Here is a 13,232-nt window from a genome sequence, read left to right as displayed (position 1 = left end):
TGAGGAACTAAAATGCTGATAAATGCCAAATAACACACATTCCTGGCAAGACTAAGCCTACTGAGGCTCTAGATAAACCTGTAAGCAGCCATCGATACCTGCTGCTCCACAACCAACTGCAGCCAAAAACGATGATGGAGAAACATGGGACAGAGAAGGCCGACTGTAACATTACCCCAGTCATAGCACACCACCAACTAGTACAGTATGCAGAGCAGTAAACATTGTGTGTTGGAAAAGCCCCTTTAAGTTGTCACGGACAGGAAGATGGAAGAGTGAGCACTGGGAAAGCACAGGAAAAAAAATGTGCTGTTGAACTGTTTACCTTAGCAAGGCAGCAAGCATAAGAGAACTGAGCAGAGCAGTGTCTGTTCCTTCTACCTCAAACTAGGCAGCAGGGGGGAAAGTTCATCAGAGCCAACCTGGGGGCTCACTCCCCACCAAAAAGCATGTCTGTTCGCGGCACCCAGCTCCTGCCACCAGCATGGCTGGGCACCCAGCAAACCTCCAGCCACAGCAACCACTGCGAGACCCCACTGAGGACCTGCTTGCAGCTCTGGGGTGCAGCACAAGCTGTGGGGTCACAGCTGCGGGGTCACCCCCGGTAAGCACCCCGGTCCTCAGGACAGGGAGGAGGAAGCTGGAAGCCGGGCCTGAGGGTGGCAGCGGGCTGTCCCAGAAGCTTAGGGGTGGAAGGGACCTTGCAGCTCATCCCCTTCCACCCCCTCGTTAAGGCTCCCGGCCGCCCCGAAGGGACCCGCCGCGGGGCTCCGTCCCCGGCCCGCCGGGGGCTCGCCGAGGCCCACGAGGCCCCGGGACCAAGCTCCCCGGCCGGGCCGGAGGGCGAGGGGCCCGGGGGGGGCTCCCAGAAGGACCGGAGGGGGCCCGGGCCGGGCGAGGAGGGGGCCGCCGCCGCCACACGGCCGCCCCCGGGGCCGGGCCGGGCGCTCACCTGCCACGGGCTGCCCCCTCCTGGGGCAGTGGAGCCAGCGCGGCGGGATCTTGTTGTAGGACATGGCGGGGCCCGGGCCGCCACCGGGCAGGGGGACGGGGGGCGGAGGGGAGGGTGGGGAGGGAAGGACAGGGGGTGCGGGCCGCGGCCCCTCGGCGCTCAGCGGCGCCCCCGGCCCCTGGCCCGCGGCGCCTTCATTCAGAGCCGGCCCCGCCTCGGCTCCGCCGCCGCTTCCGCTTCCGGGGGTGGCGGGGCCGGGGGTGGCGGTGCGGGGCCCGGCGGGGCCCGGCCCGGTGCTGCCGACCCGCGGGTACCGCGGCGACGGGCCCCGAGGCCTCCTCAGGCCGGACTGAGGGCAGGCCGGGCTTGGTCTGCCCCCAGAAGTAGTAATAAGAACACGCGTCGGTCTGCCTTAGCTCCACACGTGGTAATAAAGAGGTGTATCGGTCTGCCTTAAGTCCAAAAAATAATAATAAATTACATATCAGTCTCCCTTCACTCCAAAATTAGTAATAAAATACGTATCGGTCTCCCTTGGCGCCAAAAATAGTAATAAAAAGACACATTGGGACGGGAGGTTCCCTGTGGAGAATGAAGGATGTGTTGTGCCCAGCAGCCAGCCCAGGGCTGATCGGCCCAGGACGGAGACGTGGCCAGGATGGGAGACACGGCCGGGATCGCTGAAATGGCCAGGACTGGAGACATGGCCAGGAGCCATGTGGAGGATTAGCTGGCACGGAGGGGAAGCCATAAACTATCCCCAACTCCCCCAGTGGGGCTGTGGGGACAGCAAGGAACAGCCCACAGGAGCTCTCCTGGAAACGTGTGGGCACGGCTCGTGCAACACGAGCTGGAGCGTCAGCAAAGGCTGTCGTGTGTGCAGAAAGGCGTGCGTGGGCTTTAGGGGAGGCTGGGCACGTCGCTGGCAGAGAGGGGACATGCGGGGTACCAGAGCAGGACGCATCAGGCCAGGAAACGTCCTGAGCTGCACGCAGCTGGAGGACCGGGGAAAGGAGGGGTGCCTCTGTACCAGGCCCGCGAGTAGGTGCGCGTAACAAAAGCTATGCTTCTGCACAAACACCAGCAAAAACTCCCCGTGGCCATAAAGCAGTCTGCTTACATCCAGCGTTTACCTACAAAAATAAATAAATAAATAAATAACGTGGTTTCAGTGAAGCATTTGGGGACAACAGCAATCTATATTTTTTTTTTCATAGCTCATTTTCCTGTTACTTACATTTCAGTCTAGGCTTTCTGCCCTTCCGTAAGGCAGGCATGCTGCTTTTCCAAGTCAGAAGGTGCAACAGCTTGCAGAACTAGCTGTTCTTGTACATTTGGGTACAACAGAAAGCCCTTAGCTGTGTTTAAATACAGCAAAACAATGGAAATAATTTGATCTTCCCAGAATTCCTGACAAACTTCACACAGTGGCCATGTTTCCTGCTGCGTTTTAGTACTCTAGATTTGATTAGATGTAGTTTCTTCCCTAGAATATCCTCTCATTGCGGATAATTTACAAACTCTTCCTTGAGTGGAGCTGAGTAACTGAGGTATCAGTGAATTAGTTTGCACGTCGGGGTCACTATGTGCTCAAGCTATGTTACAAGTTTCTGAATTCTGACATCTAATGGTATTATATATAAATCTTATCATTCTTATCAGAATTGAAACAGCCTTGCTACGCTGAAAGACAGTATCATTCCTATTACTTTCCTTAACTGTTCAATCACTCCCATTAAAACATTGCTGCGCCATGTCTGAAATAAGATGTTGATTTTCCCTGTGTAGAGCCAGCAGCAGCCAGACACCAGGTGGTGCCAGAGACCAGCCGCAACAGAAAATGAAACGAGCGCAGGGGGCCTTCAAGAAGCCAGGAGCAAACCACAAGTGTCCCAGTTTCTGGTTTCAGTACGGTACCGTCACCAGTACGGCAAAATGAGGAACGAAACCATTTTCAAAGGTGCGGAGTAGTACAAAAATATCTCATGAATGAGCAGTAATCTATTCTTATCATCTGGTTGTAAGATTCTGATATGTTTTTTTTTAAATGTTTAACAGCTGCAGAGAGCAAAACTACTTTCATGTAGAGATGTATAGCTAAACTGGCAGTATATGTACATATTTTTATTTAGCAACGCACAAGGTAAATAAAACATTTTAAATTTTAAACATAAGGTAGAGAATTTAGCTAAAATGAGCTTCACCAGACAGCACTCATCGTTTAGCCTCCTGCTGGTTCTGGGTTGGCTGAGCAGGGCTTAGGGCATCCCTCTGGCAAACAGCGTAATGCAAATAGCCATTTGGGGTTGGACCCGATGATCTCTTGATGTCCCTTGCAACCCCTACAATTCTGTGATTCTGTGATTCAGCAGAGCACCTTCACCACGCTAGCGAGCTTCTCCTGAGTTGTGACATCTGTTTGCCACATACCATCTTGCTCCACATCATGCAGCACGAACAATGACTGCGATGCCTGTTTGAGACTGAGAAAGGTGTTTCTTTGAGAAAGAGAAGGTTGTTTCCATCTTTTCCAACACAACAGTGTCACAGCCAGTATTTAGCATGATGACTGGTGTTCTATTTTCAGTTGGTGTTTACATGGGAATGGTGGTTTTCGTCTCGATTTTAACAGTGAATATGCTGTAACTGTGACGTGAAATGGCAGTTTACTTACAGCTCATGGATGGAGAACTTACATATTCTGCATATGTAGCTTACACTGGACTTTGCCATGTTAGACACTTTGAAACAATCAACGCAGGCATAGGTGGACGGTTTGTGTGTTACATCCATAGCTTTATTTGTGAACAGCCATTCTTTCCTGCTCGACTTTAAAGTTCAGATCACTTTTCCCTGATGTACCAGCAGAGGGCACCGAGTTCCTAGATATTCCATGCGGCTTTTAAAAGACTGCACTTGCTGTGTTTGATCAGGAAACACAGGTGAATGTAGTGGTTCTTCCAAGGATTGCTTTGAAAAAACACCATTTACAAGTGTTTTTTAATAGTCTGTGATATAACTTTCCCTCAGTGCTTCTCTGTATACTAATTCTCTTTTATCTAGAGGTATTCAAATACCTGTAACTTCACCCTGGTGTCTGCTCACCAATTTAAATCCTTTTCCTGGCAGAGCAGACACTATGGTCAAAGTGATTTTTCTGGGATGAGGTTCATCCCTTGTACCTTGGCTTTGTTGGCTCCTCTGATTTCAGTTCGGCCGCGCTGTTTGTGGTAGTGGAGAGCTGCGTTTGTGTTCTCCTTTGAATTGAGGAAAAAAACAAAAAACAAAAAACAAAAAACAAGAGCAAACAAACAAAAGAGAAACCATGAAAAAGCTCACTTTAAATCCTTTTCCTAATTACAAACTGAACATTTATCCAAATTGTTGCTGGTGAATTTTTTACACTGTTACTACACTTTTAATGTAATATACTAATAATGTAACTAACTAGCTAATTTAGGTACATCAGCCCTGTTCTGGGCAAAGTGGACCACCAAGGTAGTTTGCCCAAAGGAAGAACACAGTTTTATACTGATACGTCAACAACCCTATTACTGTTCTGTTTCAGTATAGTATTATCTTCCATGAGTTTCTAAAGTAATAACGAATGTAATAAGAAAATGAAACCTTCCCTCAAGATGTTCTTTGAAATAGACATTTTTGACTCTATCAGTAATTAAAGTTATTTTTATTTTTTAAGGTATATTTACAGAACTGAGACTGCAACAGGTTTTATTTCAGTGAAAGTAATTGTGAAAGATGCTAACTATGCAGGCAAAGGTGATTCACACAGGATTATTCTTCCACTTCATGGTACAGGTCTTCACCTGAAAAGAAACTTGATGTCATAAACTAGTAAGCTATTATATAAGAATTGTAACAAAGCAAACTATATTTTTATTTTTGATTTGCTGATTCAATTAATACATTCCTTGCTTGTTGTTTTTTTAAGGTTCATAGCAGTCTGACTTGTGACAACATGTATGACTAATTACAATGTTCCTTTATGACTGATTTACTTTCAGCATGCTTTAAACTTTTTGGGGGGAGGGCTGAGCACTGTTTGAATCTAAATAAATATTTTAACCTCTTTGATACTGCAGTTGAGTTTTATTCCAATAGCACTTAGACTCCAATAGCATCAAAAAAAAAAAAAAAAAAAAAAAAAGCAGTACAATAAAAGCATCCTTTTCCCTTTAAGTGAAAGTTAATATTGGGGTTGCTTATGCTTATTGCAAAACTTAATACATACCTACATACATATTAAAGAACCTAACACACACACCTACATTAAAACATGCTGATTATGCACCAACTCTTATAAAAAGTCAAAAGAAAATGCTAGGAGCTCAACTTTTTTTTAAATCATGCCCACTTATTTGGTGTCAACAAATAATTAAGAACCTAACTTCTGAGACAAATTATTTTTCTCAGGTTGAGAATGAAAATAAGATGTCAAAAAGAAACTATTTTATTCCTTGTGTGCGTAAATAACAAAAAGGGATGTTGAAGCATAGTTTTAAGTGCTCTGAGATATTTGAGAACATTTACAGTGCTGTAAATGGAGAGCTACGGAGAGCTTTGAGAACTCAGCAACAAAATTAAGTCTTTAGTCTTCAAGACATTAGGGGGCACCACAATCTCACAGACTTAAAATGATGCAAGTTAAAAGTACAGTTACTTTTCCTGTCCAAAATAAACAGGAAACAGCATTAAAAGAGCCAAATCAAATTCTGGAGTTGTTCCCTAGTGCAAGATTATGATACAGTTCTTAATAGAAATTCACATAGAAGGCAAACCAGACATTTAGTAGAATATAGACTACACCCTCCTTTGTGTAACAGTAATAAAACTGCATGACTAATGAATGCAATATAAGCAGCTTTATGTAAAGTCTTTATATAAATCTTAAATTTCCCTTCAGGGTTTCATTCACAAAGATGGTCTTTTCAGCTCAAGCCTCTAAGGTATGTGACTTCATAGAGTGACATGTAGGTCCAAAAAACAAAATGTCTTCCTCTTCCTATTGTTCCTCTGCAACTGAAATGATTGTGTGCTTGATGGACAGAGGTAAGCAGCTGGACAACAGGCTCGTGAGCAAGACACCTGTCATTCCTGAAGGACTAGGACATCTCCCTAGTGTTCTTCTGGTTTGACCTAGACACCTGTGGCATAACTTGTGTGAGCTGTGAGGAATAATTTTCAGTGAAAATCTAGACTTTGAAAATATCTGGATGAGCCATTCAAGAAGATCTGGTCTGTTGCATAAAATCAAGTCATCCGGTAAGACTGTGCTTTGAGTATGGATAATCAACCAACTAAAATTTCATGGTGGAAAATAACTCACAGTAGAGAAAAGCATGACATAATGTGAGCAAAACAGCTCTAATTTAAGTAAGTGGAAAGCATGTCATGACTCTTTGGTGAGTGACTAAATTCCACAAAGTAAAACGGTTGCTACACTTTCTAGTTTCTGTACTGTCTGAATATGGACACCTCAGTAAAAATCCTGCCTTGAGCGGAGGCTGTGGTTAAAACTGCGTAACTGAGGCCCTGGATAGTGTGGGAGGCAGGCTAAGAGCAGTCAGTAACTGCTGGAGGGTTATCACTCCTCTACAGCCTGAAATAGCCGAGAGAGGCTCAGTGTTTCAGCCTACAAACTTGCGTACGTGATGATCAAATTCTGGTTTGCTATACTGGTAGAAATATTTTTCTCATGTGTTCAGTCACACAAAGTAAAGATTATTATTTCCCTTAGGCACTCTCTGACATTCTGCATCCTAAGTATGAGCCTATGGATATGTATAGGATGGATATATGTGAATATAAAGCCTGTGAAGAGTAATACATGTATAAGTTATAATACAGTATGTGAGAAAATACCTGCAGATTATATGCCTATAATATACAAAATATGTAATGTAATGTACATGTAGAAACGAAGACCACAGTCCCTGTCATGAGGTGTTTGCAGTCCTGAAAACGCCCAAAGAAACTGGCCAAAGACAAAGAAAAAGAAGTAAAGCAAAGTGATTAGCCTAGCAGCCACATGGGCTTTTTTTAAATTATGGCAAAATATATGTATGCAAATATAGAGAGAAAATAAAATGCTCAAACATTGCCCTTGTGAAAATAGCTTTTCTTTCTGTCAGTAGTATTCATTGCGGAACAAGCTTTACAAGAATACATCCTGCATTTCCCTGCAAGAGCTTCACTCAAAACCAAGTACAGAGCAAGAGGAGTATCCTAGTATACAGATATGCAGCATCCCTGCTCTCAGAAACCTTCACAGTCAGTTGGTTAATGTCATTTTAGACAAGGACATTGTATAGGTTGTAAATTTGCCTCTTCCGAGCATTCCTTAGAGAAAAGAACAGAAATTTTTTGTTTCACACACATTTTGAGTTCCCTAGAAGCACTCTTATTCACAATCTCACCAGCTTAGGCTACATCACACTGTAATTATTTATGATAGACATTGTGGAATGGGCTTTGCCTTGGAGAACTTAGTAGCCATGCTCCCTTGCTGTCCATACACCCACAGTTGAAATCCATGCCACTTGTTTCCACTGCTGTTTTTGCCTTATGCATGTAATTAAGATTAACGCAATTAAACCCCCTACCAACATACTCAAACCTTTAATCAATATGGATATGAAACTGTCATTGTCCAGGTGGACTTCTAGAGGTTGCTCAGATTAAGGTCCTTGGGAAAGGGAAGGAGGTAGTAAGATGGCTGCACTTCCCTGAAATGAGTTTCCTGGACCTCTAAGGTTCACGCTATGTTCCAGTAGTTTGAAGTTTTGGGGGTTGGCTAAACAATCTTTATGCACTGAAAAGATGTAGGTTTTTACTTAGAAGTCCTAACTCTTCTATGAAAAGTCATTTTGTGAATTCCTTTATCTACTTCTGCTATTCAGAAACTGCTTTTCAAAAATCCCTTTGGGGAGAAAAATCTCCACATAGCCTTCCACATATTGAGAGTTAGATGTGCTAAAATGAGTTCAGTATTTTATTTTTTTACTATAATTGGATGTTTTGGCAGAGACCCACTATGGGACGCATTCTAAGCTTTCTAAAGTTAAGTGAAAGACTTTTACTAGTTTCAGTGGACTGTGATTCAAGCCCTACCTATACAAATGCTCTAACATGGAGAATTAGAAAAGTGTGCCAGGAAACTTTTGTACACCACAATGGAGAGTCATGAATAGATCTAAAATGCTTTATTACACATAAATTATTGAGCGATGACACGGAGATAGAGGGTCTCAAATTAGTATGACCAGTATGGACATAATCCTCATTACGCATAAGGGTATGCTGGTTTAAAATAGGAAGCCTGTTTTGATTGTTTGCATGTTAGATGCAAACTTTGATTACCACAAAGGGAGCGGGCAGACTGAAAAGACGAGGCATTTTGTCCTGAAACACAACCCACTTAATTATTTTCCATTCTTCTCTCCGCAGTAGTTTGTTCCAGCACCGAAAAGGGCAGAGCTGTTGCTAGGTAATATTCTTTACCCACTTGGCAGCTGAAGGTCCAGCCATGCAAAAAGGAGTTTTTACGTATCTAACTGCATAAAATTAAAATCTGAGGCATTGTTTAACCAACGTTTCCAGCACAACCCTGCTTCTACTTGCAGGCCTGTTTTCAGGGCCCAACGGCCAGCACAAGCTGCTCAGCTTTGTTGGCTGCAGGAGAGCAGGGCTTGACTAGCTGCAAGTCATCCCTGAGCACTTTGCTGAGCTCTGCTGTGAGCATTGGGCTCACACACCCTTTCTGCTCCATGATTTCTCCCTTGTGCTGAGCAGCTGTCTGTGCTCACGCAGTGAAAAAAAGCCAGGGAGGTGATGCAGCTGAAAAGCTGCTGCAAGCAGGCTGCAAGCAGGCCTCCGCCTCACTCCTTGCTGTGTGCAGCTGGGTCAAGTTCCTCATGTCATTTTCATTTTGTGGCTGGATAAACAGTGTGGGTAAATTCCCAGGAGAAAGCAGCAGACACTCAGGAAGGAGTAGGCAGGGCTGGGGCAGAACGGGGACTGTTCAGGCTGCCTTTATATCTGGCATTACCACCTAATATCAGAACACGGTCTCAGTTTCTCTTAGATTTCTGATATGCCAAGTGTCCCGAGGAAATGTGGATCAACTTAATGTATGAAGATGAACTAATAAAAGTACACAGTCAACATTCTTGTTCCAGTGTGTGAAAGATCTTGAAACAAACGTTTCACTCGTATACTAAACAGTATAACCATGCTGTACCTTTCGAAATTTCCAGTATGGAAAAGACCAAGACAAAGTTAAACTCAGAATCACAGAATACCCTGAGTTGGAAGGGACCCATAAGGATCATCAGGTCCAGCTCCTGGCACCACACCGATCTTCCCAGAAATTCAGGCCATGTGACTAAGAGCACAGTCCAAACGCTTCTTAAACTCTGACAGGCTTGGTGCCGTGACTACGTCCCTGGGGAGCCTGTTACAGCGCACGACAACCCTCTCAGTGAGGAACCTCTTCCAGATACCCAGCCTGAACCTCCCCTGTCGCAGCTTGACACCATTCCCTCAGGTCCTATCGCTGGTCGCTAAAGAGAACAGATCGGCGCCTGCCTCTGCACTCCCCCTTGCAAGGAAGCTGTAGACCGCGATGAGGTCTCCCCTCAGCCTCCTCTTTTCCAGGCTGAACAGGCCAAGTGACCACTCCTCGTTATGTCCTCCCCTCTAGGCCCTTCACCATCTTAGTAGCCCTATTAGCCCTATTTTATTAGACTTTCTGAAAGGAATTTGATTGGAGAGTTTGGAAAAGCTCAAAGGCCGTAGCCTAAAGAAACTCGGGACAGCTCTCAGATAACCATAGTCAGTAATCTATAGTCACATCCACTTTCCTTCTTGATCTGGCTATGTTCTTTTCCATCTGTTACTGAAACTCACTGTCACCATAAAAGATTGTGTTGTTGGGTTTGTTTGTTTGTTCTGTTATCTGTGGGTAGAAAAACCACATGTACAAGAATTTGGACTCACTTTCGGGGCTGTGGGCTACAAAGGATGGTTCAATTGCACTCATCATCTCTTTAGCATTAAATATTGTTTCCTCTGGTAGGAGTCATGGCATACAAACACATTATAAATACATGTATATCCAGTTTTGATGGTGTTAATCACCTCAGAGATACAGTCATCTCTGATGCTGAGGGAGATAGTGGCTGCAGCGGGTACTCGCCAGCCCTGCACGCCCACCCCAGCGGGTCGATGAAGACAGGCAGGCAATCTCCAGCACCGGACTGACCTGCTTATCCTTTCTTCATTATTTCTAGTGAATCAATCTGGAGCCATGCCTGCAGATCTCCCTGTGGGATCTCTGGTGTTTTTCAGCCCCAGGGGTACGCTGCTTCTGTACTAACCCACCAAAACGCTGCACTGAGAATTCAATTTCAAGGATCAGTGCCAAGTCTTGAATAGGTTATCTCAGCCTACTACCTCACTGGCTGTGCCAATGCAATGTATGCACAAAGTATATTTGCTGATCTACTTTGTTTGAGGTAGTTTAAAACGGGATTGCTACCTAGGGCTCAGCTGTGGCATTCCACAAGAGAACTAGTAAGAAATGAAAAGGGATCAGAAGGAAAAAACAACTAATAAATAAATATGTGTAACAGAGAAACCTCTTGGTATGACTTACCCACGTTTGCATCAGCCAGATGCCTTTTTACAGCAGTAATACAAACTGATAGATACGCTATCTAGCAGGCAGCAGTGACAAATCACGCCTCTGTAAGTACATTGTGTAACAAGAAGTCCACTGCCTGTGTTCAACCCAGGAAACTTTTGTTCCCAAAGTATTATGTAAATCACTATCAGACAGATATTTTTATCAAATTGTCCCACTTACATATTTGTAGGGAAACAAACACACTTTTGTCCCAGAGTTTGTTTTGTCTGTGAGCAAAACCTACTTCCGAGACAAAGCATTCATCCCTATCTCAAAATAAAGCTCATAAATAGTGAAGGACAGAGACTAAGTACACTTGATTTCACAGCCGTAAATGACGATGAATGAACACTGCAATCCAAAGTTTCTACAGTGCTATGTAAACTCCAGAAGTCATCAACAAGTTACACAATTTTCCTGGTTCATATTAACACATATGGGAACTATGTTCCATGTCTCCTACTTTAATTAATGTCTACATCCGTCACCTCACCTACTTAAAGTTCAGATAAAGTGTAAGAAACAGACCGTGGTGTTTGGTCAGACTGAAGTTTTTGTAATTGCTGATGATAGGTATATTTTAATAAAAAGATTGTACGTACTTACTAAGAACTGCATAGTGGAACATTATTAAAACTGGAATTTTAGCAAATTTCAAGCTTGACTTTTTACAGGTATTCAACTCAGTAGAGCTCAACATGATTTTTTCTTTCAAAATTGGGATTTTAACACTTATGCAGAATTAGTCCTTTGGTTATTATTTGCATTTGTCAATTGACCCCGATCACCGACAGGAAGGTGATGTCTTTGTTCTAAAGGAATTTATTTGCCTTCCTAAAGTATGTACATGCCAGTCTTGGTGAACGGATGGCAGGATCTGGTTTGGCATACCCTCTATTCCTAATATTCAAGGCCATCCTTTACTACCACTGCCCATTGGCAAGGTTTGCTGCAATTAATAAATATAACACATTTTATTAAGTCTCGCAGCTTTCGCATATATACATACAGCTCTTATTAAAGTCAGTGAGAGCTCTGTGTGAGGGCATATGCTTACGTGCCCAAAGGAAGGCGGAGAGACCAGAATTCCATTTACCGGTAGTCTTACTCTAGTATTTACTTAATCTTTCTAGAAAAAACATCATCGATTGCTTTTGGGACCTGCATGCATTTCATAAATATTGCATCACCTCACTGTGTCACATGGCGTTTGGAATTCTATAACCCAGTTCTCAAGGGCAAGCGTAAGCAGCAGCTGATTGATTTTCCTGTCTCTCAAGATACAGCACAGCACACACAGTTATAGTAGTAGTGTTTTGCAAGTAGTTCATTGTCATTTGTGTTTTTTGGCATATTATTAAAATAGATCACAATCAAGTAGTGAGATCTAGCTCTCTTCTGTTACAGATGTTTAATTTTCCTGGAGTTCCTTCGTCTTAGTATGATAAGTAGCAATCTATATCTATGTAGTTTCTGACTTGCCTGCTCCTGGGGGTTGATTTAAAAACAAGACAATTGGTGGTGGATGTTCTAGGTACAAGGAGCACTGCAGAAAACAGCAGCAAGAAAGTAATAACGAAAGAAAGGACCAAGTAAGTTACCGACAGGTTGTAAAGAATACAGGAATCAGTGATGTCAGGACAGTATACCAGGTAAGCAGCAGATACTAGCATGTGCCTAGAAGTGCTCATGAACATTTTGAATTTTGGGCAGAATACGAAGACACCGAGGGTAGCCAAAAGAGGACATAACCGCAGAGTAAACACGAAGGTTAGTGCCTCGGTAGTATGATAGCAAGAATGAAGTAGCAAGCCACACAGCCAAAGACAGAAGTGGGATGAAATATTAATGTTGAGAATTGATGAAGGCCAGAACAAGATTTTGTCGGGGGAAATAAGGTACAATGGTAGCTCTGGAAAATGATGAAGAAAGGGAAAACTGTAATAAATTTCAAATTGCTGTCGGCAGACAAAAGCTGATGACATTGGAGCAGGAGAAATGAAAGGCTTTTGTAGTTGCATATCTCTTTCTCTAAAGAGGGAAACAAAGCCAAACTAGATCCGTATCATCAACTATAAATTGCATGCGGGAGGAGTTTGGGAAAATGGAAAACCCCAATGTTGCGCAGCAGTGAAAAACTCCACTCTCTTTCCAGATGAGGAAACGTCACTGGAAAGTCCCAGCCTGAAAAAAAAATCCAGTAAGTAAACAAATTGCCTTGGCGGTGAAAACAGAAAGAGGAACAAAGTCAAATGATACTTTGACTTTAAAGGAGTTTATTTTCACTTTAGCATTTCCTTGAATGGCAACAGTTCAAGTTCAGACAAGAAAAATCTCCTTAGAGTGAATCTAGCTGGAAGCTGCACTGCTCGTATGAGGCTCCAGAAAGAAAGCTCTCTTATTAACAAGCTAAGACTTCAACTTGGGATTTTATTTTTTATTTTCTGCTACTGAGTGCAGTCAAACAATCCCAATGACAAAGCAGACGCCCACGACTATTAGATTGCTGTAAAATTAGAAATGATTGTCTGGCAAGTTTGTGGATTGGGGGGGGGGGGGGGGGGGGGGGGGGGG

General features: G+C 43.6%; 1 protein-coding gene, 1 long non-coding RNA gene and 1 pseudogene across 2 annotated transcripts in view; 1 reads left to right on the top strand and 2 right to left on the bottom strand.

Moving 5' to 3' along the window:
* The window catches only part of RNGTT (RNA guanylyltransferase and 5'-phosphatase), a 184,984-nt gene extending 183,876 nt beyond the window's left edge, over window positions 1-1,108 (bottom strand). The window contains exon 1 of the mRNA XM_035321474.1: window positions 953-1,108. Within this exon, the coding sequence (XP_035177365.1) occupies window positions 953-1,016 (64 nt within the window). The 5' untranslated portion in view covers window positions 1,017-1,108. The remainder of the gene's footprint in view (window positions 1-952) is intronic.
* A 2,492-nt stretch (window positions 1,109-3,600) lies between these two features.
* On the bottom strand, window positions 3,601-10,365 carry LOC118164225. Its single transcript, XR_004749382.1, has 4 exons — window positions 10,236-10,365; window positions 4,663-4,779; window positions 4,058-4,206; window positions 3,601-3,922 (listed from the first exon to the last, which is right to left on the bottom strand). It is a non-coding gene; the product is annotated as an uncharacterized LOC118164225 (long non-coding RNA).
* Window positions 4,066-4,211, top strand: LOC118165372 (annotated as a pseudogene).
* Window positions 10,366-13,232: the final 2,867 nt, after the last annotated feature.

The sequence above is a fragment of the Oxyura jamaicensis genome, chromosome 3, assembly GCF_011077185.1.
Source record: "Oxyura jamaicensis isolate SHBP4307 breed ruddy duck chromosome 3, BPBGC_Ojam_1.0, whole genome shotgun sequence".
Classification (NCBI taxonomy): Eukaryota; Metazoa; Chordata; class Aves; order Anseriformes; family Anatidae; genus Oxyura; species Oxyura jamaicensis.
The sequence above is the reverse complement of the archived record's forward strand: the minus strand, read 5'-3'. Positions and strand labels throughout refer to the sequence as shown.